At 39.5% G+C, this 27796-nt stretch overlaps 1 protein-coding gene across 1 annotated transcript in view; it reads right to left on the minus strand.

Annotated features, from left to right (window-relative positions):
• Positions 1 to 27796, minus strand: part of LOC114660745 (transketolase-like protein 2) — a 140638-nt gene that overhangs the window by 98727 nt on the left and 14115 nt on the right. Inside the window, exons 2-3 of the mRNA XM_051933546.1 lie at positions 20198 to 20315; positions 9420 to 9533 (exon numbers count right to left, since the gene is read on the minus strand). Of these exons, the coding sequence (XP_051789506.1) occupies positions 9420 to 9533; positions 20198 to 20315 (232 nt within the window). The remainder of the gene's footprint in view (positions 1 to 9419; positions 9534 to 20197; positions 20316 to 27796) is intronic.

A 27796-nucleotide genomic window follows, 5' to 3' on the forward strand; every position in this document is an offset into this window, starting at 1 on the left:
AACAATGAGTTTTTTGGAGCATTCTTAACCCCGCTATACATGGAACTTTCAGGAAACACGCTTATATATACACACCTCTGACCTTTAGTGACCATATATTACATGCAAACCATAGAATGTATAAATCAAGCCACAAATAACCATACCTGTGCAAGCTTTTTGAATACCTCTTCCCTAAATCACTATACATCGTTTAAACCGATTTAATATTTACTACAATATATAGAACAAAATTAGTCATATTGTGCTCCTCAGCACAATAATCAAACCACAGTTACAGCTTTATATTCATTGCAACAAGGCACCTGCCACATAGAACAGTCAATTTTTCTTCAATCCAGCTATACTGGACATTTGTGGCATTTTTTTATCCACCTTTACTTCTAACTGTGTAAAAAGCTGTCTAAAGCTATTTGGCTTGTACTGTTTCACTCAGAGCAGCTAAGCTGCCTGTAACATTAATGATCTGATGTAGAAGTATATCTTTGCACTCTGCACTGCCTCACTGTGTTGTTAGTCTCCCCACTGCCTGCTGGAGTTTCTCCGACTCGTCACCTGCAATTAATGCCACGGGATCTTTAAAGGGCTTGCTTTCCTGATAACTACCATGGTATTTCTTTTATCTCTTACCTACCAAAACTCAAATGCCTACAAATTACGCAACAAGACAAACACTGTAATAAACAACATTAATTGATATAAAGAAACTACAAAAAAGCATGGTTTTCAAACAGCACTCAAAAGTGCGCATGCAAGAATACAGACATTACCATGGACAAAATTTAAACTGATATTATGAAGAGGCCATGTGTTTTCGAAAAGAAAATATCAAAATTTTTCTCCCCCTTACAAAGCATTTACTCTCAAAAGGTATGAGCTTTGTAAGCACTTGTTTAGTTTACAGTTCTTATTAATATAGTGCTTATACAGTATATGGTTAAGTTGTGTGGATATACCATATTTGATCTGCATGCAAATTAGCCAAATGATTTACTATCTAAAATGAACTTTTTAACCTGCATTCTTCATACTTTTGGTGAAGTAAATGCAACTTGGCATTATATACCTGGTGTCTGGAAGCAAGTTTTTAAAATTTCTCTTTTTACACCATATAAATATGACATTTCCTTAGCAATGTGCTGTTACAGCATTCATAATTTCATTCACAGATTTGCTTTTTTGTCATATAGACATCCAGTTGCAAATAGGGCTGCAACTAATGATTTTGGTAGTTGACTGATCGTTTAATCCCCACCCCGATTAGTCACGATTATTTCATGCCTATTTTGAAGCCTGCGACCTGTGGTTGCACATCCTGTTCTGGGCTCCAGTGCATGTCTTACCTCATCTGTCCACATGTGAATGTCACCCTGCTAAAATAATCAAATTAAAATAACCAGTGAAACATATGAATTTGAAAATAATCAGATGTTTTTATATTAGTGTGACCATCACAATAAAAAAGAAATGCATTAAAAACAATACAAACTAAAGTGCACGTAGTCTAAACAAAAAAAGTGCATTTAACTTAACCAAAAAACACATACTTAAAACAAACGTTTTTCATATTTTAGTAATAAATGACATAATGTAGACAAACTATATAATGTGTAAAGCCTGAAGATCAAATAAACACTTTTGCAAAAGGTTCAAGGATTATACAATAGTTTCTGAGGCGCAGCGGTAGGAATTGCTGACTTATAATCAAGAGTCCCCCGGTTCAATTCTGACGGCCACGTATATTTACCGTTTTGAGTAGCGAGTTGCTCTTACTGTTATTATACAATAAACATACATTTGTGTCTGTAACAGCCACTGTAAATGTATAGTACTTGTAAAAGTTTTTTTTTCTCCCCACTTTTATTCTCTCAGGCACAATCACGATACATACTACCGCAGTTACTTTTTATCTGAAACTGGGAATAACTGTAGATGTGAGTGGTGTTTTGAGACAATCGAACTGGAAATTCTCTGATCTAGATGGATAAAAGCTGATGCACAAATGCTGGTGAATCTGCCTTATTTGTATCTCATTATCACTTGATTTTTTATTTTTATTATTTTTTTTATTTTTAAATTCAATTCTATTGAGTGTTCCTGCTTACGCTGAATTAGTATGCACCTTATGGCCCGTGATGTCAAAGCCACACTGACAAAAAACAGACACCGGTATAGAGGATATTTGGAATTATTCATTTTATGACCTTATAGTACAAAAAAAAAAAATAAAAATATTTTTTTATATATATATGAGTGACATTTTGAAGAAGTCATTGTAGGACCTGAATAATACCAATCAGAAAACATCGCATTAATGGATTATTATTTGAAAACGAACAGATTGGGTATAAATTTGTTACTTGTAAAAGTTAGCTTTTTTCACTTATTTTTTCCCCCCTCAGTCTCGTTCACACTCTCCCTCCCCTTCTGATCTGACCCTAACAGCGCCAGCATAAATTCAAGAGACGGTGGCATCATAGCTTCAGGATGCTTGCGTTTCAGATGCTCATGCATCACAGTGGTGCTACCGTGAAAAGAAAGCTCCGCTTTGCACAATCTGCATTCAACTTTTTCTTCCTTTTCGGTGAAGTACTCCCACACTTTAGAAAGTTTCTGCCTCAATTTTTTTCTATCTCCTTCCCCCTCCTCTATCCAACTCGCCATTGCAACCACGTTTAATTTTCCTCTACATTCTTCTCTTCAGACATTCTTCGTTGATAGGACTCTGTGCAGTCTTGACAAACAATAACAAACGATACAGCCCCCAGACATTCATTTAGTGCATTGCAGTTATAAAAACCAATGTGGTTCTTTGTGACTGGAGCCTCTATTGAAGATTCGGTTTATGACGTGTCGACAAAAAATCCACATCGACAATTTTTTGTGGTCAACGTTGTCGATTATGTCGACTAATCATTGCAGCCCTAGTTGCCAAAGACTTTGCAATTATAAACCACCTTAAAGTTAGCTTCACTTTTGTGTCATGCTGCATGTCAAAAGAAGTTACAACTCGTCTTTTTTTTTTTTTTTTTTTTTTAGACACTCTGTATATACTAGTGGGGCTGCTCTTGAGGTATGCAAAAAGGTTGCTCGTGTTGCCACTCTTTGTGTCAATGTGCCACTTGCAAAGTTTACATATTACGTTCACTTGGTCAGTGTTGATAATTTACAAATTATCTTCTCTGCTAGCAGGGTGTATTTCTATGCCTTGTGGTACTAATCAAAACATTTGGTAACATTTGTTTTGCAAGTACTCCCTTACACCTGACAGCAAAAACATTGAAAGCTAATCAGCGTGCATTGTGCATAGAAAGCAAAAAGTCAGATTTTTTGAGAGATAGCCTTACCTACCATAATGCAGCCATGTTACTTCTCTGGGTCAGTCAGCTAAAAGGCCAATACTTTACTAACAGAACAAGTTCACAAATCTTATATTTATGTGTGAATCATTAAATACCGTTAAAAGTAAAAATCCTTGTGTGTGTGTGAAACCAATACCGGTATCTATATATATATATATATAATTCACGAAGTCCATGGCAAGCAAGACACACGCAAGACAGAGCCACGCCCGCCAACAATTCACTAAGCAGCTGACCATGGCACGCAAGACAGAGACCATGGGATACGCGCAACAGAGCCCCACCCGCCAACTCTAACCCTCTTCCTGAGTCCACCCTCGCTCTCGAGGCACGCAGCACCTCACCAAACACCGCCTTTCATCTCTGCTACAGTCCACATGCACCTCTGAGCCACGTTGACTTTTCATTTGTTCTTTTCGGTTCCGGCTGCTTTTCTATATATAATCCACTAAGTCGCCTGACCATGGGATACGCACGCACGCACGCAAGAGCCCCGCCCGCCAACTCTAACCCTCCTTCCGTGTCATGGGGTACGCACGACAGAGCCCCGCCCGCCAACTCTAACCCTTCTTCCGTGTCATGGGGTACGCACGACAGAGCCCCGCCCGCCAACTCTAGCACTTACTGTCGCCGGTTGCATGAACAAGCAACCTTTGTGGTGTCACATGCATGTACGGATGACAAATAGGACAGCTCTTCCTCACGAACAAGATTTCGCAAGATGGGAAAAACGGAACTCCTGCAACATTACCTTCACATTGTTTTCCTTTTATTTCTGATCCTGTTCAACAACTATGTGGTGACATCGACTTCTCAACTGTGACTCCAGAACAACTCGGTACGCGAGCTATATTAAGCGTCCCCAATGAAGACTCACTACACCTTAATGAACAGGTACTGAAACTTATCCCTACCGATGAAGTAACTTTCACCAGTGTTGACTCCATCGTCACAGACAATCCCGTACATCAACTTTCATTCCACCACTGGCATGCCTCCACATAAACTCAAACTTAAAATTGGTTCAGTCGTCATGCTTCTCAGAAACCTCATGCCAGCAAGAAGTCTCTGTAAAGGCACTAGACTGACTGTTACCAGGATTCACCGCAATGTACTAGAGTGTAAAACAATCGCAACTGCTACCTCACAAACTGTCCATATTCTCCGGATTTCCCTGACCCCATCAGATTCAAAGTTGCCTTTTACTTTTACACACAGACAATTTCCTGTTAGATTGGCCCTTGCAATGACAATAAGGTGCAGGGACAAACTTTCAAAAAGATATGCCTGTATCTGCCAAAACCAGTTTTCAGTCATGGACAATTGTATGTTGCTCTCCCCAGAGTTCCATCTTTTCATTTACTCACAGTCATATCCTCAAACCCACCCCATTTGGACAACTGTCTTTCAGGATGTGTTCACCCATCAATAAATTATGCGGTGTATGCTACGCCGCGGGTTGGCACAGCACTACATGAAAGTACAGTAGGACTTAACACTAGAATTACCAGAGCCTGCAAGAAAACTCGTAAATCCGGCTAACCTTAAATCCGTTCACACCTCTCTGCCAGCGTCTTTTGTCCTGTAAATGTGCCGATTACAACAAGCAGTAAGCAGCCTGCTACTCCATCCTCCACCGTCGCAGAAAGTTCACGAATTTCTCAGTTCGCAGGCACTGTTACTTAGAGTCCGATCGGGGGGGGGGGGGTATGGAATGATCGTCATTGAGAGAATAAAACTGAAAAAAAAGTAACTTTTAGCTGTGGTTTCATTACATTGAAAGGGCATTTGACACTGACTCAGTTTACTTTCCTGGGGAAGCGGCTGTCTTGGAACAGAAGCTTGTCGATTGTTGCATCCTCCTTTTCTTTTTCCATCGCCCTTTCTAGTAAGATGTAACAATGAAGTTCCTCTGCAATACGAGCCATAAACACTCTTCACAGTACATGTGCGTTGATCCTGCTGCACTGAATAAGCTCATGCCTTCTGGTCCACGATGTCGACGAAGCACAGAGTAAAAAGACAAATATATGGGACATTGGGTATAAAATTTATGGTACTTGTAAAAGTTAGTTTTTTTCAGTTTTATTCTCTCAATGATGATCACGCTCTAGCACCAAACCCCCAACAGCACCTACGTAAATTCACACCCAATCTGACGCTGTTCGTTTTCAAATAATACTGCATTAGTGCGATGTTTTCTGATTGAAGAAATCATTTTATGATCTGAACAGTACCAAATTGTCATATATACCTAGGTCTTTTTTTTTTTTTTTTTGACATCATACACCATAAGGTGCATACTAATTCTGCATGAGCAGGAACACTCAATAAAACTGAATAAAAAAAAAAAAATAAAAGTGATGGCGAGATACGAAGAAGGCAGATTCACCAGCGTTTGTGTGTCATCTTTTATCCCTCCAGATCAGAGAATGTCCAGTTCCATTGCCTCAAAAACACTACTCACATCTACAGTTATTCAAAGTTTCAGTTTCAAATAAAAACTAACAATGTCAGATCCCTAGGGCAGTAGTATGTATTGTGAGTGAGAGAATAAAAGTGGGGAAGAAAAAAAAAAAAAAAAAAAGTACAGTACTATAAATTTACACGGTCTGTTACAGACGCAAACCAAATGTATGTGTGTATTGTATAATATTAACAATAAAAGCAGCTTACTACTGAAAATGGCAAATCAAGGAGATCGAACCGCTGGCCCCTTGATTACAAGTCAACAATCTTACCGCTACGCTACAGAAGTGGTTGTATTGTCCTTGAACCTTTTGTGAAAGTGTTTATTTGATCTTTGGACTTCAGGCTTCACACATTCTATAGTTTATGCCTACATTTTGTAACATTACTAAAATATGAAAAAGTTTGTTTTAACAATGTGTTTACACAGATTACTGTAGAAACGGAACACACATGAAATGCATGTGTTCCAAATAACGATCTATTATTTCCACTCAAACTCCAGCAGTTCACTCCCAGATAATCAAACAAGGCATGAGCTGGAAGAACTTCGTGAACATTCTGCGACGTTGGGGGATGGAATAGTAGGCTGCTTGTCTTAATCGGCACATTTACAGGAGTTTTCTCGTAGGCTCTGGTAAATCTAGTGTTAAGCCTTCAAAAAGCTGCATCACCGAGCTTCCTGAAAACAAACATGGCAAATCATCGCAAATCTCTGGAAGATTTAATTGGATAGTAATCTAGACACTGGATAGGACTCCCTATTGAAACAGCTTCAGGCTAGGGTTAAAAATAATCATCTATGCATGGAAGTGTGCGTCTGGCCTGGAACTACAAAGCTACAGCATATAGCCCAAAGAGCCGGCAAAGCAGTCCCAAGTGAACAAGTCTGAAGAAAGAAGGAGTACGAGGCTACAGCATGAGCTGGAGAGAGGGAAAACAAATACCCCCATCGCCAAAGTGAAACCGCTGACGAAAGACAAACTTCCTTAGCTGCTAATACACAAGCGAGGCGAGCACATCGGCAAAACGAAACCTCCAAGGAGAGAGAAACTTGCTTAGCCACTGACAGACAAGGGGGACGAGCACGTACGCAAAACAAAACCGCCGACTCTGCATTTCAATTTTTTTCCCCCCCTGATGATTTCATGAGTTTCTAGAAGCCCGAGCTTACACAGCTAGTATAAAATGATTCACTCCTCAGAAGATCAAACCACCACAATCTGACAATGAAATAAAAAAATAAAAAAAAAATGGATGCAACATACTGAAGAACATATTGATTTATCAAATGGGAGTTACCCTATACAGCAAAGAAAAAGCCATCTGCTAAAATTTTTTTTTTTTTTTTTTTTTTTTTTTTTTTTAATTATAATGTATACATGTACACCCCCACCCAATATAACTGAAAAATCCAGTACATTTGAACCCTTCACACTCACTTTCTCAATGAGTCTCACAATGGTGCATGAACAAGTGGATACAAAACTATAAAACCTCTCTATTAAGAGAGAAGAAGAAAATTCTGCTGCATTTCCAATGCAAAAAAAAAAAACAAAAACTCATTCGTCTTAAGTTTCTGGAATCAGTTCAGAAATAAATCTGATCTGTGCTCGCTTTGGGAGCATAAATGTAACTGGATCAACTGTCAGTTGCAGTCATTTTAACACAGAGTTATGCATTTAAATGAAGGGGCTGGAATGATGTCCAGATAAAATTGCCTTTCAACGTGGCACCCGACATGTCTCAATAAATGAGCAGAGGCTTTTCATTCATCATCTTCAGATTGTAGTGAATGTGGCTACAGTTCTTCCCAAAACACATCCACTTTATAACCATTTTACCAGGAACTCTGGAACTACAACTATGCCAGCTGCACTGGGCAAGCACTATTAGATGAGGCACCACCCTCACACGTCTGTCTACAAGGCGACTGAATGAGCAGTTGCATGTGTTTATTCCAAAATGAAAATTCAGTTCATCAAAAATTTCCACATTGTCCAGATACTTGTGTACTCCAGCTCAAAGATTGTAAGCATGCAGCTAGAGCAGGGGTCCTCAATCACAGTCCTGGAGGGCCACAGTGGCTGCAAGTTTTTGTTCTAACCCAGTTGCTTAATTAGAAAGCTATTCTTGCGAATAATGTGACTTCATGGCTTGTTAGTGCTTTACCTCTGCTAAGTCAGGTCATTCTCATATCCTAGATATTCTTCCCCTTCCTAAAAGATATCATTCAAATGATTTGAAGGCTAAAATGGACGAATAATTCTCAGTCCTTCACTTTTTTCTCTCCACTTTTCTTCCAAGTATTTAATTAAACCCAATAGTGCATGATAAATACATACATGTATAAATGGTAACAAGCTAAATGGAGAAAAGCTGGTCTCTTTTCTCATTTGCATGTTACTGCTAATTAGGAGCAATTAAAAACCAAGAATACAGCTGTTTAAGACAAAATAAGCAGTAAGGGTTCAAAATCTTAACGAGCATGACAATAAAAGTGAAGCTGAAGTGTTACTTGTGCAATAAGAGCTTCTTATTAAGCAATTAGGTTGGAGCAAAAACCTGCAGCCACTGCGGCCCTTCAGGACCGTGATTGAGGACCCCTGAGCTAGAGGAAGGGACTTCCTGTTTGTGGACAACTTCCATTTTCTGAACATTTCCAAGTTTTGCCCTTTGTGAGCATACACCTGGATGGTTTACATATGGATTTTTGCAACACTAGTAATGCAAGATTTTTTCACGCGTAAGTTTTCTGCTGCATGCGGTCGTCCAGCTCTGATCACCATATGCTCCCATCATAAAAAGTTCTCCAGGAAAACATGAAAGCAAAATAAATTTCTCTGCAAAAAAAAAAAAAAAAAAAAAAAACACACCTAATTTTGGGTCGAGTACTTTGTAGTAGTGTGGAGGAGACATTAACTGGATAATCTCAAAAGCAAAAATGACAGTGATTTTGTAAAAAAAAAAAATAAAAAAAATTGACATGATGTGTCAGCCACTATAAAAATCAGTATTTTAGATTTTACTAATTACATGGCAACAGCATAATGTTTTTTGTATTGGGTTTAAGCAGCATTTACTATTCAGTTAGACATAAGCCAAGTGAAAAAAAAAAAAGTTAGTACATGCTTATGGCAAGATAAATTAGATGATCATATTAACCCTATGTCAAACATCTACAATAAAGTCAATAAAATCTCCTCCTCCCCTCATGCCATATATAGAAAGAGCATTGAACATACATTAAAACTGCAACACCTTGTTAAAACCACCCCAAATGCAATATATACTTCAGGGTCAGATATTTTTTTGTGGGGGTTGCGGGAGATTTCACCTTTACTTTTACCTAGAGAAATTAAAACTGAAAAGGTTACATTATAGTATTTCAAATCTAGGTGTGTTACATATATCAACAAGTTACAATACTGTAAACCAATTCAATGCTGTGCTTCGTAGACTAGCATTACACTTTTAATCACCTAGATAAAAAAAGCACTGGAAATTTTTGGTTAAAAATGTACAAATTCTAGTTTTCTGCAATCCTGTTATATTTATTAAAAAAAAACAACAAACACATTAACTTACAGGAGTAGGATGACCTTCCAAATCCGAATCGATTTTCCGCAGGTTTAGGAGATCAGCTTCTTTGATGAAACCAGCCTCTGACCAGGCTGCGTAAAGGATAGGTGCTGCATGACCCTTAAATGAAATAAAAACTACTTTAATATTCTTATTTCGAAAACATCTGTCAAATAAGGCATTTCATTTTCAGGTATCTCCAAAAGAATATATCAAACTCAATCTTAGGAAATGTAAATTACAGCTTTGTGTAACAGGTTACAAAGTAGCTAGGTGTGCACAATGTATCACTAGCATCTGCAATAACGGCAGAGAAGCAACACTGGACACGGACAGGACTTACTTTTGTTTAGTGAAAATCCTTTGATTTTTCTTCAGCAATCCTGCAATGAAGGAGGACTTTTTGGTCTTTCAGTCTTAACAAAATTCAAAGATTTTTCTTGTATTAAGTCATAGCAGGAGGCCTACTAGACATTTGCAGCAAGGATTAAGGGTGCTTCCAGTAATGTAATCGAAACTTGGTCTGCTGGTGCTCAATTGTTTAAAACTGGGTTTGTAATGCCTTGACTTAAATTGTGTTACAGAAAGAATTTAGATAAGATTTCTTTGCCGTCAACTGGATTCTCTCAAAATATATTTTTATTTTACCTCTTGGCTCAGGCTGGCGAGGGTGGGTTTGTTCCTATGTATGTTTGCTTCTGTTCCTATCCGATAGATATAGATAGATGGATGTTAGGGCCTTTTTGTAACCCAAAAAGGGCACATTTATAACTTTAGTAGGGAGGTTTTGTAACTCTATATAGGGAACATTTGTAACACAAGTCAGGCACTTGTGTTACATACCAAAAAAAGGGCAATTTTGTATCTTGAAATGGTGACATTTAATCAAATGTTTAGCTGTACAGGTTTGCCATCAACCCCCCTCTTAACCCTCCTATACATTTATTTTAAGACCATTGTTCCCACAGTAGGCTGCAGCTTCCAATGCCCTCATACTGGACAAAGACTGCCTATATGATCAATGGAATGGTGCCATTAATAAACCTCAAGGAAGAATTCACACAGTATAGCATTAGATTAAAGTGCTCCAATAACTGGCAATAAAGTATTTTGATTTCTTTTTTCATCCTACTGTTAGTATTTCTATATGCCTATACAGTACTGTATAGGATGTTTGCTCATTTAAAGATTCAATGTTTGTTTTTTTTATTGCTCACAGTCAGCCCTGTATTGTTGCTACAGGTTTATTCAGCAGTAGGACACTACATAAAATGCTTTTGTTGTTTTATAAGCTGCAGTGACAGTAGATTACAGTGATCCCTCGCTATATCGCGCTTCGCCTTTCGCGGCTTCACTCCATCGCGGATTTTATATGTAAGCATAATATAAATATATATTGCGGATTTTTCGCTGCTTCGCGGGTTTCTGCGGACAATGCGTCTTTTAATTTCTGGTACATGCTTCCTCAGTTGGTTTGCCCAGTTGATTTCATACAAGGGACGCTATTGGCAGATGGCTGAGAAGCTACCCAACTTACTTTCTCTCTCTCTCTCTCTCTCTCTCTCTTGCGCTGACGTAGGGGGGTGTGAGCAGGGGGGCTGTTCGCACACCTAGACGATAGGGACGTTGCTACCTTCTGTGTGCAGCTGCTTCCTGAAGGACATGCTGCACGGTGCTTTGCATACTTAAAAGCTCGAAGGGCACGTATTGATTTTTGCTTGAAAAACAAACTCTCTCTCTCTTTGTCTGCTCCTGACGGAGGGGGTGTGAGCTGCCGCCTTCAACAGCTTTGTGCCGCGGTGCTTCGCATACTTAAAAGCCAAACAGCCCTATTGATTTGTTTGCTTTTGTCTCTCTCTATCTCTGTGACATGATCTGCTCCTGACACACACTCCTTTGAAGAGGAAGATATGTTTGCATTCTTTTAATTGTGAGACGGAACTGTGATCTCTGTCTTGTCATGGAGCACAGTTTAAACTTTTGAAAGAGACAAATGTTTGTTTGCAGTGTTTGAATAACGTTCCCGTCTCTCTACAACCTCCTGTGTTTCTGCGCAAATCTGTGACCCAAGCATGACAATATAAAAATAACCATATAAACATATGGTTTCTACTTCGCGGATTTTCTTATTTCGCGGATGGCTCTGGAACGCAACCCCCGCGATGGAGGAGGGATTACTGTATACAGAACTGCACACGGTTGCCCAGCTGACATTGGACTGCAAGAAGCAAGCCCCCTGTGAGACAGTGGAAGCAGGCATGATGAGGGTCCCACTACCAACTGAGTATTTTTACAGGTTACTGTACTCAAAAGAAACTCAGCAGGTCAAGGCCTTCCCAGTCAGTCAATTTTTTTTTTTTGAAAAATCAATAATCAGAAGACATACATAAGAATATCACAGACCACGGACCAAAAAAAACACTACTGACGTGGTCCAGCATTCTGATCGGCATTAGTGGCCCACTTTTACCATTTATTCTTGAAAGTTTGCAGTGATTTAATTTGCAGGTCTGTGTGTCACATTTTCACATCCCCCATATGTCTGTACGGGTTTTCTATCACACTGCCGTGACATGCCGGTCATTTGAAGTGTCCCTTCAAACTGGAACAGCACATCTGACTGCAGGTGTAGTCTGGCTGGTCTGTCTGACTGCTGAATGGACGGGTTCTAGTGCTTTTGATGCCGAGTGAGAGGGAATAAGCAGGACAAAAATAATTTAAGTATTGAATAAAGCATTCACACCAATAATAGATAAATAGATAAAATGCTGAATGTTTCATGAATTTAAAATTGAGATGCGTCTTTTGATGCGATTTAGACATGAAGTGATGACACTGCCAGACCATCATCCACAAAGATTTCTTTAAAAAAAAAAAAAAAACAGGAAAAAATGCACTATTTTCTAATTCCAGATTTTGGGATGAACTTGTCCTGTATCCTACATTAAGTGTCTTTAAAGCTGTTCTACTGCTCTTTACTCTGTCTTCACACCTAAAAGTTTATTCCAGTCTATTCCTTTTATACTCTGCTGCATCGGTTGCTCCTCTCTTCCAAAACACAGGGAATCGTATGATATTCTGGTCACTTGTCCCCGTTGGTCCAATCCTATTTATTACAAAATACAAACTGCAGACAGGCTCCCTCCTCACTGATGGTTATTAAATAGCTCCCGATTACATCTAAAAACTCCTGTCTTGCGCTCTGCTATTTGCAACGTTACCCCAGTTAATATTTGGATACATAAAGTCTTTTATGACTACAAAATCCACCTGTAAACTTGCAGTTTTAATATTAGTAAATTAAATTGCTGTCTGCATTGGAGGGCTCTAACACTCCTAAAATAAAGACGACTCCCCGAATTCTTTCCAGCCAAATCCAGACGACCTCACTAAGGTGGGGCGCATCGTCCAAATGAAGAGGCCTTGTGTTTAAATTCTGTGACAATAAGAGCAACACCCCCCACCCCTCCTTTAATGTTCTGTCTGTCCCTTCCTATTAAATGTCTACCCCTCGATGTTACACATATCCCCATCTTTGTTCTTTAGCCTGGTTTCTGTTATTGCTGTAATATTATAATTATGCTTAGCTACATTTATTTTACTCATTATTGATAGCATTAAAAGGTAAGCATTTTTAATGTGTTGCTTATTTGAGTTTTGCACTTCAACCTCAGGTTAGAATTTATGTTACTATGCATTCTTATTTCACTACTGTTCATGTTAAGAGATTTTAAACAGAACTCCATGTGCTACACAATCATTTAGACTCAAAGTCAAGGCTGCATAGTAAACACTCTAAACATAAAATGATATGAAAATAATTAACGTTATTTTAAGCAATTAAAAGTATACTATATAAACATATAACGTTAAATAATATTGTTTATTGTATAGAATGACAATTGCATCTTAGCAAGACCATTTAATAAAATGGCAAACACAAAGGCCGGATATTGAGGCCTTCTAATATGGCAGTCATGGACAGAATTTCTCAAAGCCAAAACTTTATTATAAACATGAAACAAATGCCTGTAGAGGCAGTATGGCGATTATAATCAGATGGATTTCAATTCTTAGAATGTAACATGGAGAATAAACTATAGAGTAACAAATGGCTTTACTTTAAATTGCAGTATTAGGTGTGCAAAAGAAAGCGGTCATTGTCTCCATGTCTTTGTATATTTTTCACAATAATATGGAATTTTGACGTTGCATCATGTGACGCAGAGTGGCAGGTTGGCACAGTTGTAGCGCTGCTGCCTCACAGCAAGGTGACCAGGTTTGCCATCCCAGGTCCTCCCTGCGTGGAGTTTGCATGTTCTTGCCTTGTTTGTGTGGGTGCCCTCCAGGTGCTCCAGTTTCCTCCCACTGTGCAAAGACATGCAGGTTAGGTGAAGTGGCGATGCTAAACTGGGCCGTGTGTGTGTGTGTGTATATGTGTTTGCCCCGCGGACTGGCATCCTGTCCAGGGCTTGTTCCTGCATTGTGTGCTATGCTAGCTGGGATAGGCTCCACCTCCATATGTGACCCAAGTCTGGATTAAGCAGGTTACAAAATTACATGTCATGTGACACAGCTGTGTAGATTACATCAATCGGAGACGGAGCTTGTCCAGTGTGTGTGTGTGTGAGAGAGAAACATCTTGGTGTTGAGACATTCCATTTGGGTTTGGTTGCTGCCCTGCTTGTAATGCTGCAAGGGTAGGCTCCTGCACCTTTGCTCTTGAACAGTACTAAGAGGCCTTTTAAAAAGTGAAAACATGGATGAATAGATGGATTTCTTTTGCTGATCAGTTGGGCAGCATGATGCTACTGCTTTACAGATCCAGCCACCGGAGTTTTACTACCACACCTAACTGTTGTACATGTGAACTCTGCATTTTCTCCCTGTGCGGATAATTTGTCCTCCTGTTACAAAAATACATGCAGGTTGGATTCATAAATTGGCCCCAGTATGTGAATGAGTGGGTCATGCGTTAGACTGCCACCTTAATAATAAATAATAATAATAGTAATACAGCACTATAGAGCTTGTCCAGGATTTGGCTCTCTAACCCTGAACTGGATTAAGTGGGTTTGAGAGTAAATTGTGTTATGTCAGTTGTCTGAGTGTATCAGCAAGTTACCAACAAATAAATACAACTATTCTTAAAATAGAAAGATTAACACACACATTTGGATTAAAAGACTTACATTCCTAATACTTGAAATACACAGTACATGTTTTTACCCAATAATTCCTGCACTGGCAATCCACATTAAATTAAAGCTGTATATAGCATCTTTCAAAGCGATTACAAAATTGTTACAAAGCAGTTGACATAAAAAATGTTTGAAAAAAAATTAGATATACTTAAAGTGAGATTATAAATTTGACTAAATGAGAAATTAGAAAAATTTCCTGATGAAGAAAATTAAATGTTTCCCAATTGACTTCCATCTAGAGGGCACTCAAACGGGAAATAGCAGCCCTGAAGCAGTCTTCCTAAGCACGATCCTCTGCAGAAACATACCAGAAGTGCCAGTTAACAAACACGGTTTTCAAGTTACAAAAGATCCCCGAATTTATTTCTTATAAAAACAAAAACCCAGAGATAAAAATTTTTATAGGGAAGAGAGGTGTCAAATCACAATAGACTTAAGCACACCTGTTTGGTATTAAATGAATAAAAATTGTTATAAAGAAGTTATCAAAACGTTCATGTTGTATATATGGGTAACCTCATTGGAAAACAACTTTAAATTTAAAATGAAATTCAATGCCGTTTGGAAGAATGAAATATACAGATATTCTGCAGAAACAGTGGGGGGGGGGGGGGGGGGGGGGGGGTTTGGGGGAGGGAAATCGGTGACATGGATCACAAGATTTTAATGTTATTTAGGCACCTCCATGCAATTGCACTTGTTTAAAAGAGCTAAGCTACTTTTGCTAATCAAGCATTGCACATGCAATGTGTGGGGAAAAACCTCACAAAAATGAATTGTACGACTTCACCACAAACTATTTTTTTTTTTTTTGTAAAAGGCTTGAGAAGTAGGTTTTGCCAATGATACACTAAGAAAGAAAAGAACCAAGCACCAGTCTTTGAGGGAGTAAAAATCATCGACACTGATGCTAATTCATCTGAACACATGCAGACTATGTAGAACATATGCAAGGCAGGAAAGGGTCTACTCGGAACTATGGTAAAAAACATCTGCACAGAACCAAAAAAGTTTCAATCAGGTTGAAGTTTAAAATTTGCATTGCTAAATCTGCCAGTGAGATTCAGACTGCCCCGAGTAGGAATGGCACACTTCCTGGGAATTGTTCTTGCCTTGCTGGTATAAGCTTCAGCATGTTACGTAGATGAATGGATGTATATCTTCAGGGTTTGAAGAGGGGCAGTATGCTCTGATACACAGGACTGGCTGTCTCTCACTCAAGCACTGGATGTAGTCATATTAGGTGCGTCTAGTTCTTGACATTTCACCACCTGCTATAGAAAAGCATGCTTTATCAATCCAACCAGAGCAGGAAGTTACTTCTGTACAGTGAAAGAATATGCAAACATAAATGTGAGTTTTACATTATTATTGTCTAGTGGTCTACAAAGCAGAGAGCAAAACAGAATGAGACAAGATGTGTAAGTAGGTGAAGACATGAGGCTTGCAGCCAGGTCAGTTGGGGAACATGCACTGGTATAGCATGTTGCCCCACCCACCACACGACAAAACAGCTTGGGATCCCGTTTGGCAACCCCCAGTGTGTTCCCCAATTTCCGGATATTACCCTCCACCTACTGCAGCCAAGTGTTACAAGAGTGTCCCCTTGGCCTACTCCAGTCACTCGCATACTCAACAATGAGGATCCTGCGAGCTGGACCACCCTCATGGAATCTTGCCACATGGCCATAGTGCTGTAACGGACACTCCCTCACAATACAAGTAATGTGCCTCAATCCAGGCTCCATGAAGAAGAACTCCAGTCTTCATATCAGGTCACTGAATAGCATCAATGTCTTGCAACCATATAGCAAGACAGGAAGCACCAGGACTCAAGACTTGGACCTTTGTCCTTTTGCATAGATATTGGGAGTGCCACATACTACCCACCTCTGGATAAGGGTAACGAGTTACATTTACTTGAGTAACTTAAAAAAAAAAAAAAAAAAAAAAAACCCACAATTGTACTTCTAAGAGTAGTTTTACTGCATAATACTTTTTACTTTTACTTAAGTACATTTGTGAAGAAACAATGCTACTCTTACTCCACTACATTGGGCAACGCTTAAATCGTTACTTTTCTTCCATATATACACACTATATTCCAAACATGCATGGCCCCTGCTCCCGGATCGCTTCACTCACCCACCCCCTTGCATTGTGAGGGGGGGGCATGGGAAGAGCTGATCGCACACTAAAGAGACACAGTTGGATCAGCCGCTGTCTTACTGCTGTAGTGCTGTGTGTCAATCATTTAAAAGCATGTGCAGCAGCTGTCTTTTTGTCTCACTGCCTTGTCCTGCGGGTCGTTAAAGTGTCTCCAAGAAAATCATGTATCATCTCCTTAAGATTTTTTAATATAAAGAGAGAGAAATGTAGATTTTTGTTCAGGGAAGAACAAGACATTCCCTGAAAATAAGCCCTAGCACGTCTTTTGGAGACCCTGTCTTATTTTCGGGGAAACACAGTATCTATCTATCCCTTTAGCCGTTTTTTTTCTCCCGACAGTTTTATATCTTCTATTATACAGTGCCTTCCCAGTTTATCTATCTAGTAACTTTTCTGTCTGTGCATTATTCAGTGATCTGTCTGACAGTGTATGTCTTACAGAACTTAAAAATAAGAACAGTTATAAAGGACACTTGTTCATGTTAATTGCAGTCTCAATTTAAAAAAAAAAAAAAGCATCCCACATCGATTATACAATGACTTTCCGATTTATCGGTCTATCTAGTGCCTTTCAGATCTATATGTACTCTAATGGCTTTCTTGCTTTCCTGCATTGTGTGTTGAATAACAGACAATCATTTTTAATTTATTTAATTGACATAAATCTCAGACACACACATAAAACTAATATATTGCTAATGCTGAGATCTGTCTAGTGCGTGTTCTGTCCGTTTTCTTATATAGTGCCTTCGCTGTCTGCCTATTATACAGTGAATTCCCCTATGTCTATGTAGTAATAATATTACTTTTTGGTTTCCCTTTCTGACTAGTATATAGTGCCTTTCCTATCTGTCTTATAGAATGCCTTTCATGTCTGTCTACCTATCTAGTGGCTTCTCTGTCTGTATATTTACTGTATACCCCGTTTTTTTCTTACAGTTTTGTATCTGATACACAGTGCCTTCCATGTCTGTCTAGTGCTTTTCACATCTACATGTACTCTCACTATCTGCTTGCCTTCCTAAAGTATCTGTTGATTAATAAAAAGGCTGTGCCATTTTTCATTTAGTTGTGCTTTGTCTGTCTTTTATAAAGTGATCTTCCTAACCGTAATTTTTTTATTATTATATAGCAGCTTCCCTGCCTGCCTATCATATAGTGGGTTTTCTTCCCATCTATCCCCTTAGTTGTTTTTTTAATATATTTATTATACAGTGCCTTCCCAGTTTAATCTTTATATCTAATGATTTCTCTGTCACTCTGTCTGTCTCTATTACGCAGTGCTCTGTCTGTCTGTGTCTTATGGATCTTAAAAATAACAGTTAGTTATAAGGACACTTGCTCATGTTAATTGCAGTTTCAATTGTTAAAAATATTTTAAAAAGGAGCATCGCACATGAAAATATATCAATCTCATTAATTGACAGTGCATACCAATTTATAAATTATGTACATTTGAGGTTAACACCCCACACACTTTCTCCCCAGCAGGGAATCGAACTCTGGTCTCTGAGGCACAGCAGGCCTGCTGCACTCCGATTGGCTGAGCAGTCTGTGTCAACTATCCGCAACTGGCCCTTTAACAGTTACTCAGTACTTGGAGGAGTACTTTTTACTTCTACTTGAGTAATATTTTGAAGGAACGCTACTCTTGAGTACAATTTTGGGCTACTCCACCCACTTCTGCCCTTATCCAGCCACCTCATGAGCCCCCCCCCCCCCCAATGCTCTCCCAATCCTACCGACTTCATAGGAAGAGTCATCAGATACATTAATGTCACTGCCAAGTAAACCTCTCGACAAGGTCGACACTCTCTATGCAGACAGACACACTGCCGATGGCTGTCCCCAAGAGGTCATTAAAGTCCTGGATCTTGGTTTTTATCCAGGACACTCAAGCCCAAACACTTAGACTCCTCGCTCAGTCTCAAGAGCCCTGGTCAGAGCCTCCATTGACCCGGCAAAGATCACAGCATCGTCAGCAAAGTCAAGATCATTGAATCTTTCAACAGATGCCCCACAGCCGCTGGACCCCACGACCTTGCAAAACACCCAATCCATTCAACCACTGAACAAAGTAGGAGCAAAAACACACCCGACGAACCCCAGAATCAACTCAGAAAAATGCATACATTCTGCCTCCACTCTGCACAGTACTAGTGTACAGGCCAACCACGATATCCAGCAACCTTGAGGGGATCCCACAGGGCAGCTTGATCAACCGAGTCCAATGCTTTAAGGACAAAAGCTGCAAAGAAACTGAATATTAATTTTTGCGCTTGATAGATAGATAGAGATAGATAGATAGATAGATAGATAGATACTTTATTAATCCCAATGGGAAATTCACAATAAGATGCCTCAGTGCCAGGATGTGGTCGATGGTAGACTTCTTAGACGTAAAACCAGACTGCTCCTGTTGCTGATCACAGATCCTACTGAGGACGACCCTAGCAAGGACCTTAACCGGCACCGAGAGCAGCGTTATCCCCCTGTAGTTGCCACAATCCAGACAATCACCCTTCCCTTTCCAGATAGGGATAACAAATCCCGTTTCCCAAATGGAAGCAAAGATTGCTTGCAATGCCAGCAGGACAGCCTTATTACCAGCCTGGAGAAGTTCACTCTAAATACCACAGATCCCTGCAGCCTTTCCTTCCCTCAGCTGGTTCCTGTGCAATCTCAATGAGACTTGGTGGTTCACACCTAAATGGAGGATCAGCTTCAAGAACTGTGGACCCTGAGATATACAACATCCAGCCCAGCAGGTCACAACTGCGGGGTCATCTGTAAGGACTGTTCCAGCAACCTCCCTGACAGACTCTGCAAGGAACAGATTCAGATCTGTAGCCAGTCTCCTTTTACAACGGCTGAATCGCACAGCAATGGTTCGTTTTTCTCCCTTCTTAAAATGACATGAAATTTACGGTTTTGTAATCTCAGGATGTAAATACCAAAATTTTTAGCTTGGGGAAAAAAGAGGGGAAGAAAAAAGCCACCATACAGCATTGACATTTGTAACTTGTAAAACTTTGTATTACGTAGGATGCAAAATTCAAAAGGGTCGCAAGAAAAAGCATTTTTTAACTTTTTATCCACTTTTGAACGTAATTATGTTGAAAATTGATAGACCATGACAGTGAATAAACAGGTTTGGTTGAACTAAAGAGATAGGGAAGTTTAAGCAATGCTTCCCCCCCCCTTCTATTCTACCAAAAACCAGTGTGCACCACACAGACCCCTAATTGTACTCCCCCCCCCCCCCCACATACATTACATATTAAAAGGAAAAACTCTTAAAGAGAAAAAAGACCCACACACACCAGTTTTAAATGCAAATACAATTCACTAAAATTAAAAAATTTGATTGCTATCATTTTTATTAAAGTATTTTTGTGCATAGCCACTAACCTTAGAAAGGACAAAACGATCATTATTTGGATTGCGAGGATCCAAAGGTATGTATTTCATCGTGTTGAAAAACAGAACGGACATGATTTCTGCAGCACTGCAGCATGAGGTAGGATGCCTAACAAAAGAAAGAAGATGAAGTTTAGTATGCATACGAAACACATACATACCAATACTAGTGCTGGGCAGTATGACCAAAATTCATTATAACTATTTTTCAAAATCATACCGGTGTCCCCTCAAAATGCATGAGTGGATGTTAACCACATTTTCCACTGCAATTACTGCAGTAGACTGGCCAAGAATAACCTATTCCACTGTCATGAGAATTGTACAAAAAAATGTTTTAATGTGCACACAAGTATTAATACAGGTTTGCATGACCCCATAAAGTGAGTTAATTTGGGTTGGGGAAGGGGAGGGCACCAATGAAGAAAAGGAATCACATTGCATTACAGGTGCAGTCAAAATATAGAACCTTTTTATTGAACAAATTTTGCAAACAACTAACTTTAATAAGGTTGACAACATATTTTCAACCATCCAAAGGCATTCAGACTTGGTAAAATATCCAGAGGTGCTTGTCAAAAGTTGTACTGCACTGAACATGTCTTAGAAAAGGAATAAATTGTAAATATTTTTTGTAAACCAACTACACTTTGTTAATGTTAACAATCTCTGTCTACTGACACATTAAAGTGACTTTTAAACAACTTTACCATCATTAAACTGCATAATATTTAAACTAATAAATAATAAATAATAATAATAGTAATAAAACAGTGCAACTTCCAGCAATACTATTACTTCAAGCCCAGGTGCATTACACAGTAATCACCAAATAAAAATAAAAATAAACCAGTGCAACTTGCTGATGACAACTGAACTGAAAAAAGTGTTTTTACCAACTGAACCATCATTAAGGCAAATTGCATTAATATGGACCTTGCTTCAAGCTAAGCTATATACATAAATAATAAAACTGCAACTTGCATTTATAAGGTTATTTGTGGTATAGCCCTATGGAAGCGTATTAGGGAAACGAAGCAGAATGAAAAAATAAATTACGAACACAGTGAAGGAAAAAAAAAAAAAAAAAACCCCACACACACCTGTCGAGAATAAAGTAGACATTTCCACTTTATTCTTATAGTTTACGACATTCTACTTTAACACTAGAATTACCACAGCCTACGAAAAATCTCGTATATCCGGCCCACCTTAAATTGCTTCTTAAATCCGTTCACACCTCTCCGCCAGCATCCTTTGTCCTCTAAATGTGCTGATAAAAGACAAGCTGCCAGCAGCCGGCTATTCCATCCCCCCACCGACTTAGAACGTGAGCGAACTTTTCCCAGCTCACGCCTTGATTGATTATCTGGGAGTGAAGTGGAGTTTTACAGTGGAAATAATAGATCGTTATTCTAAAGTAATCTGTGTAAACACATTGTTAAAACAGAAGCTTTGTCATATTTTAGTAATAAATGTTACAAAATGTAGTAGGCATAAACTATAGAATGTGTAAAGCCCGAGTTCCAAAGATCAAATAAACACTTTCACAAAAGCTTCAAGGATGGTACAACAGCCTCCGTGGCGTAGCGCGTTAAGATTTGCATCTTAGAGCACAACAGCTCTGCCGCCTTACTTAGAGAGTCCAGATGGGGGGAGGGGTGATGTTAGAGCGCCTGAGCTCATTCAGTGCCACAGGAACAACGCACGTTGATCTTTTTTCTTCTTTCAGTACATGTGCCTTCCCTGTTTATTTATATATCTCTGCCTGTCTGTCTCTCTATTACGCAGTGCTCGTCTGTCTGTGTGTTATGGATCTTAAAAATAAGTTATAAGGACAGTTGTTCCTGTTAATTGCAGTCTCAATTGTTAAAAAAATATTTTAAAAGGAGCATCCCACATGAAAATATAACGATCTCATTAACTGACAGTGCATACCAATTTATAAATTTTATGTCCGTCTGAGGTTAAAAAGAAAAAAGAAAAAAAAAAAAAAAAGCACCATTTCATCCCCAGCGGGGAATCGAACTCAGGTCTGTGAGGCGGCAGAGCTGTTGTGCTCTAAGATGCAAATCTTAACGCGCTACGCCACGGAGGCTGTTGTACCATCCTTGAAGCTTTTGTGAAAGTGTTTATTTGATCTTTGGAACTCGGGCTTTACACATTCTATAGTTTATGCCTACTACATTTTGTAACATTTATTACTAAAATATGACAAAGCTTCTGTTTTAACAATGTGTTTACACAGATTACTTTAGAATAACGATCTATTATTTCCACTGTAAAACTCCACTTCACTCCCAGATAATTAATCAAGGCATGAGCTGGGAAAAGTTCGCTCACGTTCTAAGTTGGTGGGGGGATTGAATAGCCGGCTGCTGGCAGCTTGTCTTTTATCAGCACATTTAGAGGACAAAGGATGCTGGCGGAGAGGTGTGAACGGATTTAAGAAGCGATTTAAAGTGGGCCGGATATACGAGTTTTTTCGTAGGCTCTGGTAATTCTAGTGTTAATGACAAAACTTAATCCTAAAAAAAAAGTTTAATTTAGTGGATTTTCTCAAACCCCGTCATAAGTTAATGTAGCACATTAAATGCTTTGTGTTAAGTGCTCCCCAACCCAGTTGTTAATCACTACGTGCTCCTTAACAATAGAATTACCAAAGTTTACAAGAAAACTTGTAAATCCGGCCCACCTTAAAACCACTCGCAAGTCTCCATTCAGTGTCTTGTCTTGTAAATGTGTCAATAATCCCAAGCATCCTGCTATACCATTCCCACCCCCCACCCCTCCACCTTGTTTATCAGTGAGTCAGGTACCTAGGCAAATTTATATATAAAAGTTATTCGGAACACATGCATTTCTCATGTGTTCCAGGTCTACAAAGATCTGTGTAAGTGTAGGATGACAGGAAATGTTGAACACATACCTAAAAGACCAACCTTTTCCATGTTTTAGTACTGACAAAATGTAGAGACTATAACCGAAGAAAAAGAAATCAGGTTAGTGTTGCTGGTTATCCGGACTTCTTGGTTGGCGTACAGCTGTTAGAGCTGCTGACTCCTATTCAGGGAGGTCCTGGGTTCGAGTCTTAACATGTCCCAAAATAAACATTTTGGAGTAGTGAGCTGTTCTTATTGTTACTATAATACAATAAAAACACACTTTTGATTCGAGTCTGTAACAGCCGGTGTAAAATGTATGGTACTTGTAAAAGGTTAGCTTTTTTTAAAAAAATTCACTTTTACACTCAGTCGCATTTACGCTTGCCCCGATCCGACACTGCTGTTTTCAAATAAAGATCCATATTACTAACCGAGAATGCTAAACCGGATGATGGACGCAGGCACATCCGGCCATGGGCCGTAGCTGCAAAAAGACGTACTGCGCAGGCGCAAGAAAGGGCCGCGAGAGGCGGATGAGGGACCACGAGAGGCGGACAAGACCGCAGAAAAAAGGAGTGAGCAAAGAAACAAGAGGACAAAGAAATGAGACGCCGCAAGCACAGAAAAAGGGAAAAGGCAAAGAAAAATGTAGTCAAAGGCAGGCACCGCACGAAACCCATTGCACACGAAACTAGCACACACACAAAAAGACGACGCTCGCGCACAACGGCAAGGCTCCCCCCCCTACAGGCACCGGACGGGATACACACCAAGAGGGGGATTTAACAAGCCCCTGGAACACAAAAAAAAGAACACAAAACCACCCCACACACCCTACAAGCAACGGACGGGACACACACAAAGAGGGGTATTCAACAAGCCCCTGGAACACAAAACGAAAGAAGACGCGCGCGCAACAACAATCCTCACCCACACCCCCCCCCCCAAATCAATAAGAAGTGACACCCAAAGCCACATATCTAAAGGAAACGTCCATATTAAACATACGTCATCTCAAAACCTTCACACTAGGCAGCATAGGTGGATCTCATTAAAATAAAGCACTATTAACCGTTCAACTGGAGAAAAGGCTCCATATTAACAGTGAGTGCGATCCTCCTTATTACTTATACATATTTCGCACGCTGAGGAACAAACAAGTCATGCATACACGGTCACGGGTACAAAACGATTCGGATCGGATAACGGGACCAAACATACGAACACGAATGAAACCAAAACAATACACGGCGGCGCATACAACGCGCTTCGGAAAATACATGAGAAAAAATGTCTCGGATCAAAAAATTCAAAGCTCGAGTAACCCCGTTACAGAGACGTGCCCAAATGAACAGACACATTGAACGTAGATGCATACAGTACGCGTCTCAAAGTGCTGCATCGAAACAAGCACGATTTCAAAAGAAAGAGCTCGCGACTCAGACATACAAAAAAGGGAGCAAAGCAACGCGCATATGACCGGCCAGAAAACAAGCAAGCGGGACTCAAAAAGCAGAAAGCTCAACTGACCGACATACAAAACCGGACAAGGCACGATAGAAACAATGCACGACGTAGAGTGAAACGGACTTTGCGCAAAGCGGAGGCGAATCAATTAAAAATCAAAAATAGCGCGTCACAAATAATGGACATGCAACAACGCGGCACTCAAACGCCACAAGCAAAACATGCCCGTCGCAGACATCAACGCCAGACGTCTGATAAACGCTTACGCCAGTTGGCTGACAACGCTTTCAATAATGAGTCCACTATTGAGGAAAATTCATTGGGATTAATGAATGTCATTTGCAATCATTGTCATTCACTTAACTTCACAGAAGAAACAACTGGCAATACAAATAATGAATTTACACGTTGTTGTCAAAAGGGGCAGATTAGAAAGCCTCCTTTACATTCATATCCTGAATATCTACAGAAGCTTCTAAGGATGTGCCTGAAAGTAAAAACTTTATGAACTGCATTAGATCCTACAATAGTTCATTTGCTTTTGCATCTACCGGAGAACATAACAGGACACCAAAAGGCAATGGCCCTTACTGCTTTCGCATATGTGGTTAACACAACGCACTATATTATGTCCAAAAAATATTAATGTTGATCACATTATTAAACAGGTCATTTCATTACTTCCTGGAGAGACACGGCTCTTTCTAAGCTCTGACAAAGTTGACTCTGATGACGACAATGAACATCTGAATTTACCCTTAGAATATTTGAACACTATTAACCCGGACGGATGACCACAACACAACCTTACCCTTAAAAACGGAACAATAATCATGCTATTAGGAAACCTTAACACTAAACAGGGTTTATGCAATGGCACACGGTTAGTCGTCAACACCATAACACACAATGTTATTCAAGCAACAGTTCTTTCTGATTCACATGCTAACAATACTGTTCTCATTCTTGGAATTGACCTTATGAGTTCTGACCTGGAATTACCTTTTACACTGAAACACCGACAGTTCCCCATTAAACCTGCATTTGCCATGACCATCAACAAATCACAAGGACAAACCATGAACAAAGTTTGGATCTGCCTCTCTGAACCCGTTTTTGGACATGGACATCTTTATGTTACCTTCTCATGTGTTCGACATTCATCTCACATTAAACTTAAAGTTAAAAATGATCCATGCCAAGGAAGACTCATTCAAAGACAAGACACCATCTTTACTACTAATGTTGTATACAGAGAAATATTCCAATAAAACATTACTCTATGCCAAACACTCTATTTTGTATTTATATAGGCATCATCCAAACCTGCACACTATTCTATATCTAATTCATACATCTCACTCTTTATCATGCCCCAACGCCAGGGGTTGGCGAGCGAAGCGAGCAGGGGGCGGAGCCCCCTAGTGTACTATAACACAGGTGAACTCAGATTGAAGAAAGAACAGAAGCCCTCCCCGCAAGAAACATCCACTTGCATATAAGAACAACGCAGCAGCACCAGGCATAAAGGCAAAAGATGGCACCGTTTGGATACAGGACGAGGTCCAGCATCATCCTGCCATATAACCTGTCCTTCAAAGGACATTATGTTTTGTGGTGGTCTTTACACAAGAAGCATTTATATGTTACTTATATAAAAGCCAGATCAAATGTTACTTATCTTGATTTATTTACTTATCTTCCTACAGCGTAAAGTCACAAGTAAGACTGCAGAGATTCCTCTGTTTGATCGACAAGGGCATGCTCACAAAATTACACGTGTAATTCCACGAAAAATACCTGCCGACACTGACTGCATTTTCGTACCATTGCTCACGTACTAGACTTCCTTTTTGGGTACATACACGGTCCAGATCTAAACACTAGCATGGAGAGAAGCTCGCGCACTGAAGATTCTCGGAAAGTCTCTCCCGTGGGGCGACTGGGATCTTTTCCTGAATAAGATCAAACAGTTGTGTAGGGTGCGTCAGGAGCTTCAACGTGCAGCTGAAGTCACTGCAGTACACATTTACTGCGTCAGTGTGCCCTTGTCGATCAAACACAGGAAGCTCTGCAGTCAACTTGTGACTTTACGCTCTAGGAAGTAAATAAACTTATTAAAACTCATTTCTATTCACTTGCATTCCGTGACCTTCAGTAATACTGATGTTATATAAATCACAAAGAGGAAACCATTACTTCTATTTATTATGTATCTTATGTTCATATATATTTCTATTTATGTTAATTGTTTTTTCTTTTATTCTTCTGTATTTTTGTAAAGCACTTTGGCCACAGCATTACTATGTTGTTTTAAAATGTGCGCTACCTATACTAATAAAAGGCAAAGCCCTCACTCACTCATCACTAATTCTCCAACTTCCCGTGTAGGTGGAAGGCTGAAATTTGGCAGGCTCATTCCTTACAGCTTACTTACAAAAGTTAGGCAGGTTTCATTTCGAAATTGTACACGTAATGGTCATAACTGGAACCTCTTTTTTGTCCATATACTGTAATGGAGGAGGCGGAGTCGCGTATCGCGTCATCACGCCTCCTACGTAATCACGTGAACTGAAAATACTGCGGAAACAAAGCACGGTGTAAAACGTAAGTTTAAATTAAGTATATAGAAACGCTCCCACTGCCGTTTGCAATACCATATTCGCGAGATACAAGTTTAATGAGAAGACACGAGGTATAAACGAGACTTTCGATGACTTTGTAACGGATTAAAAATTGCAGTAGCGAGAATCTTTTAAGTGCCGGGTCTTAGATAACAGCACGTAGGGCGCAGCACGTCGGAAACAAAGCACCGTGTAAACCTAAAGTTTAAATTAAGTTCATAGACCTACAAAAGGTTGCCATTGATTTGAGGCAAGATTGCTTTTCTCCTGTACAACTATACGTTGCATTCTTAACAGTAAGCTTGCACGGCTTGGTCATATTACAACCGGAGTGCTGAACTGACAACGTGGTATACAAACAGAACTAACACAATCGTAAAAAAAGAGAAAAAAAAAAAAAAAAGCGAAGAACCCGTGGATTAAATAAAAAGGCTCTTTCCTTGGCAAAAGCAAGGAAAAAGGAAGACCTTATATGGCGTTCGTTTATAAAACAGCGGAAAAGCTGTGTTAAGGCTGCTTCACAAAAAAAACAGATCCTTAACAAATTGTTATTGGTATATTTTCCCTCAATTTAAAAAGGTTTTCTTTTCTTCTTAATAATTTAAAAGCAGTAC

Source organism: Erpetoichthys calabaricus, chromosome 11 (genome assembly GCF_900747795.2).
Source record: "Erpetoichthys calabaricus chromosome 11, fErpCal1.3, whole genome shotgun sequence".
NCBI lineage: Eukaryota > Metazoa > Chordata > Cladistia > Polypteriformes > Polypteridae > Erpetoichthys > Erpetoichthys calabaricus.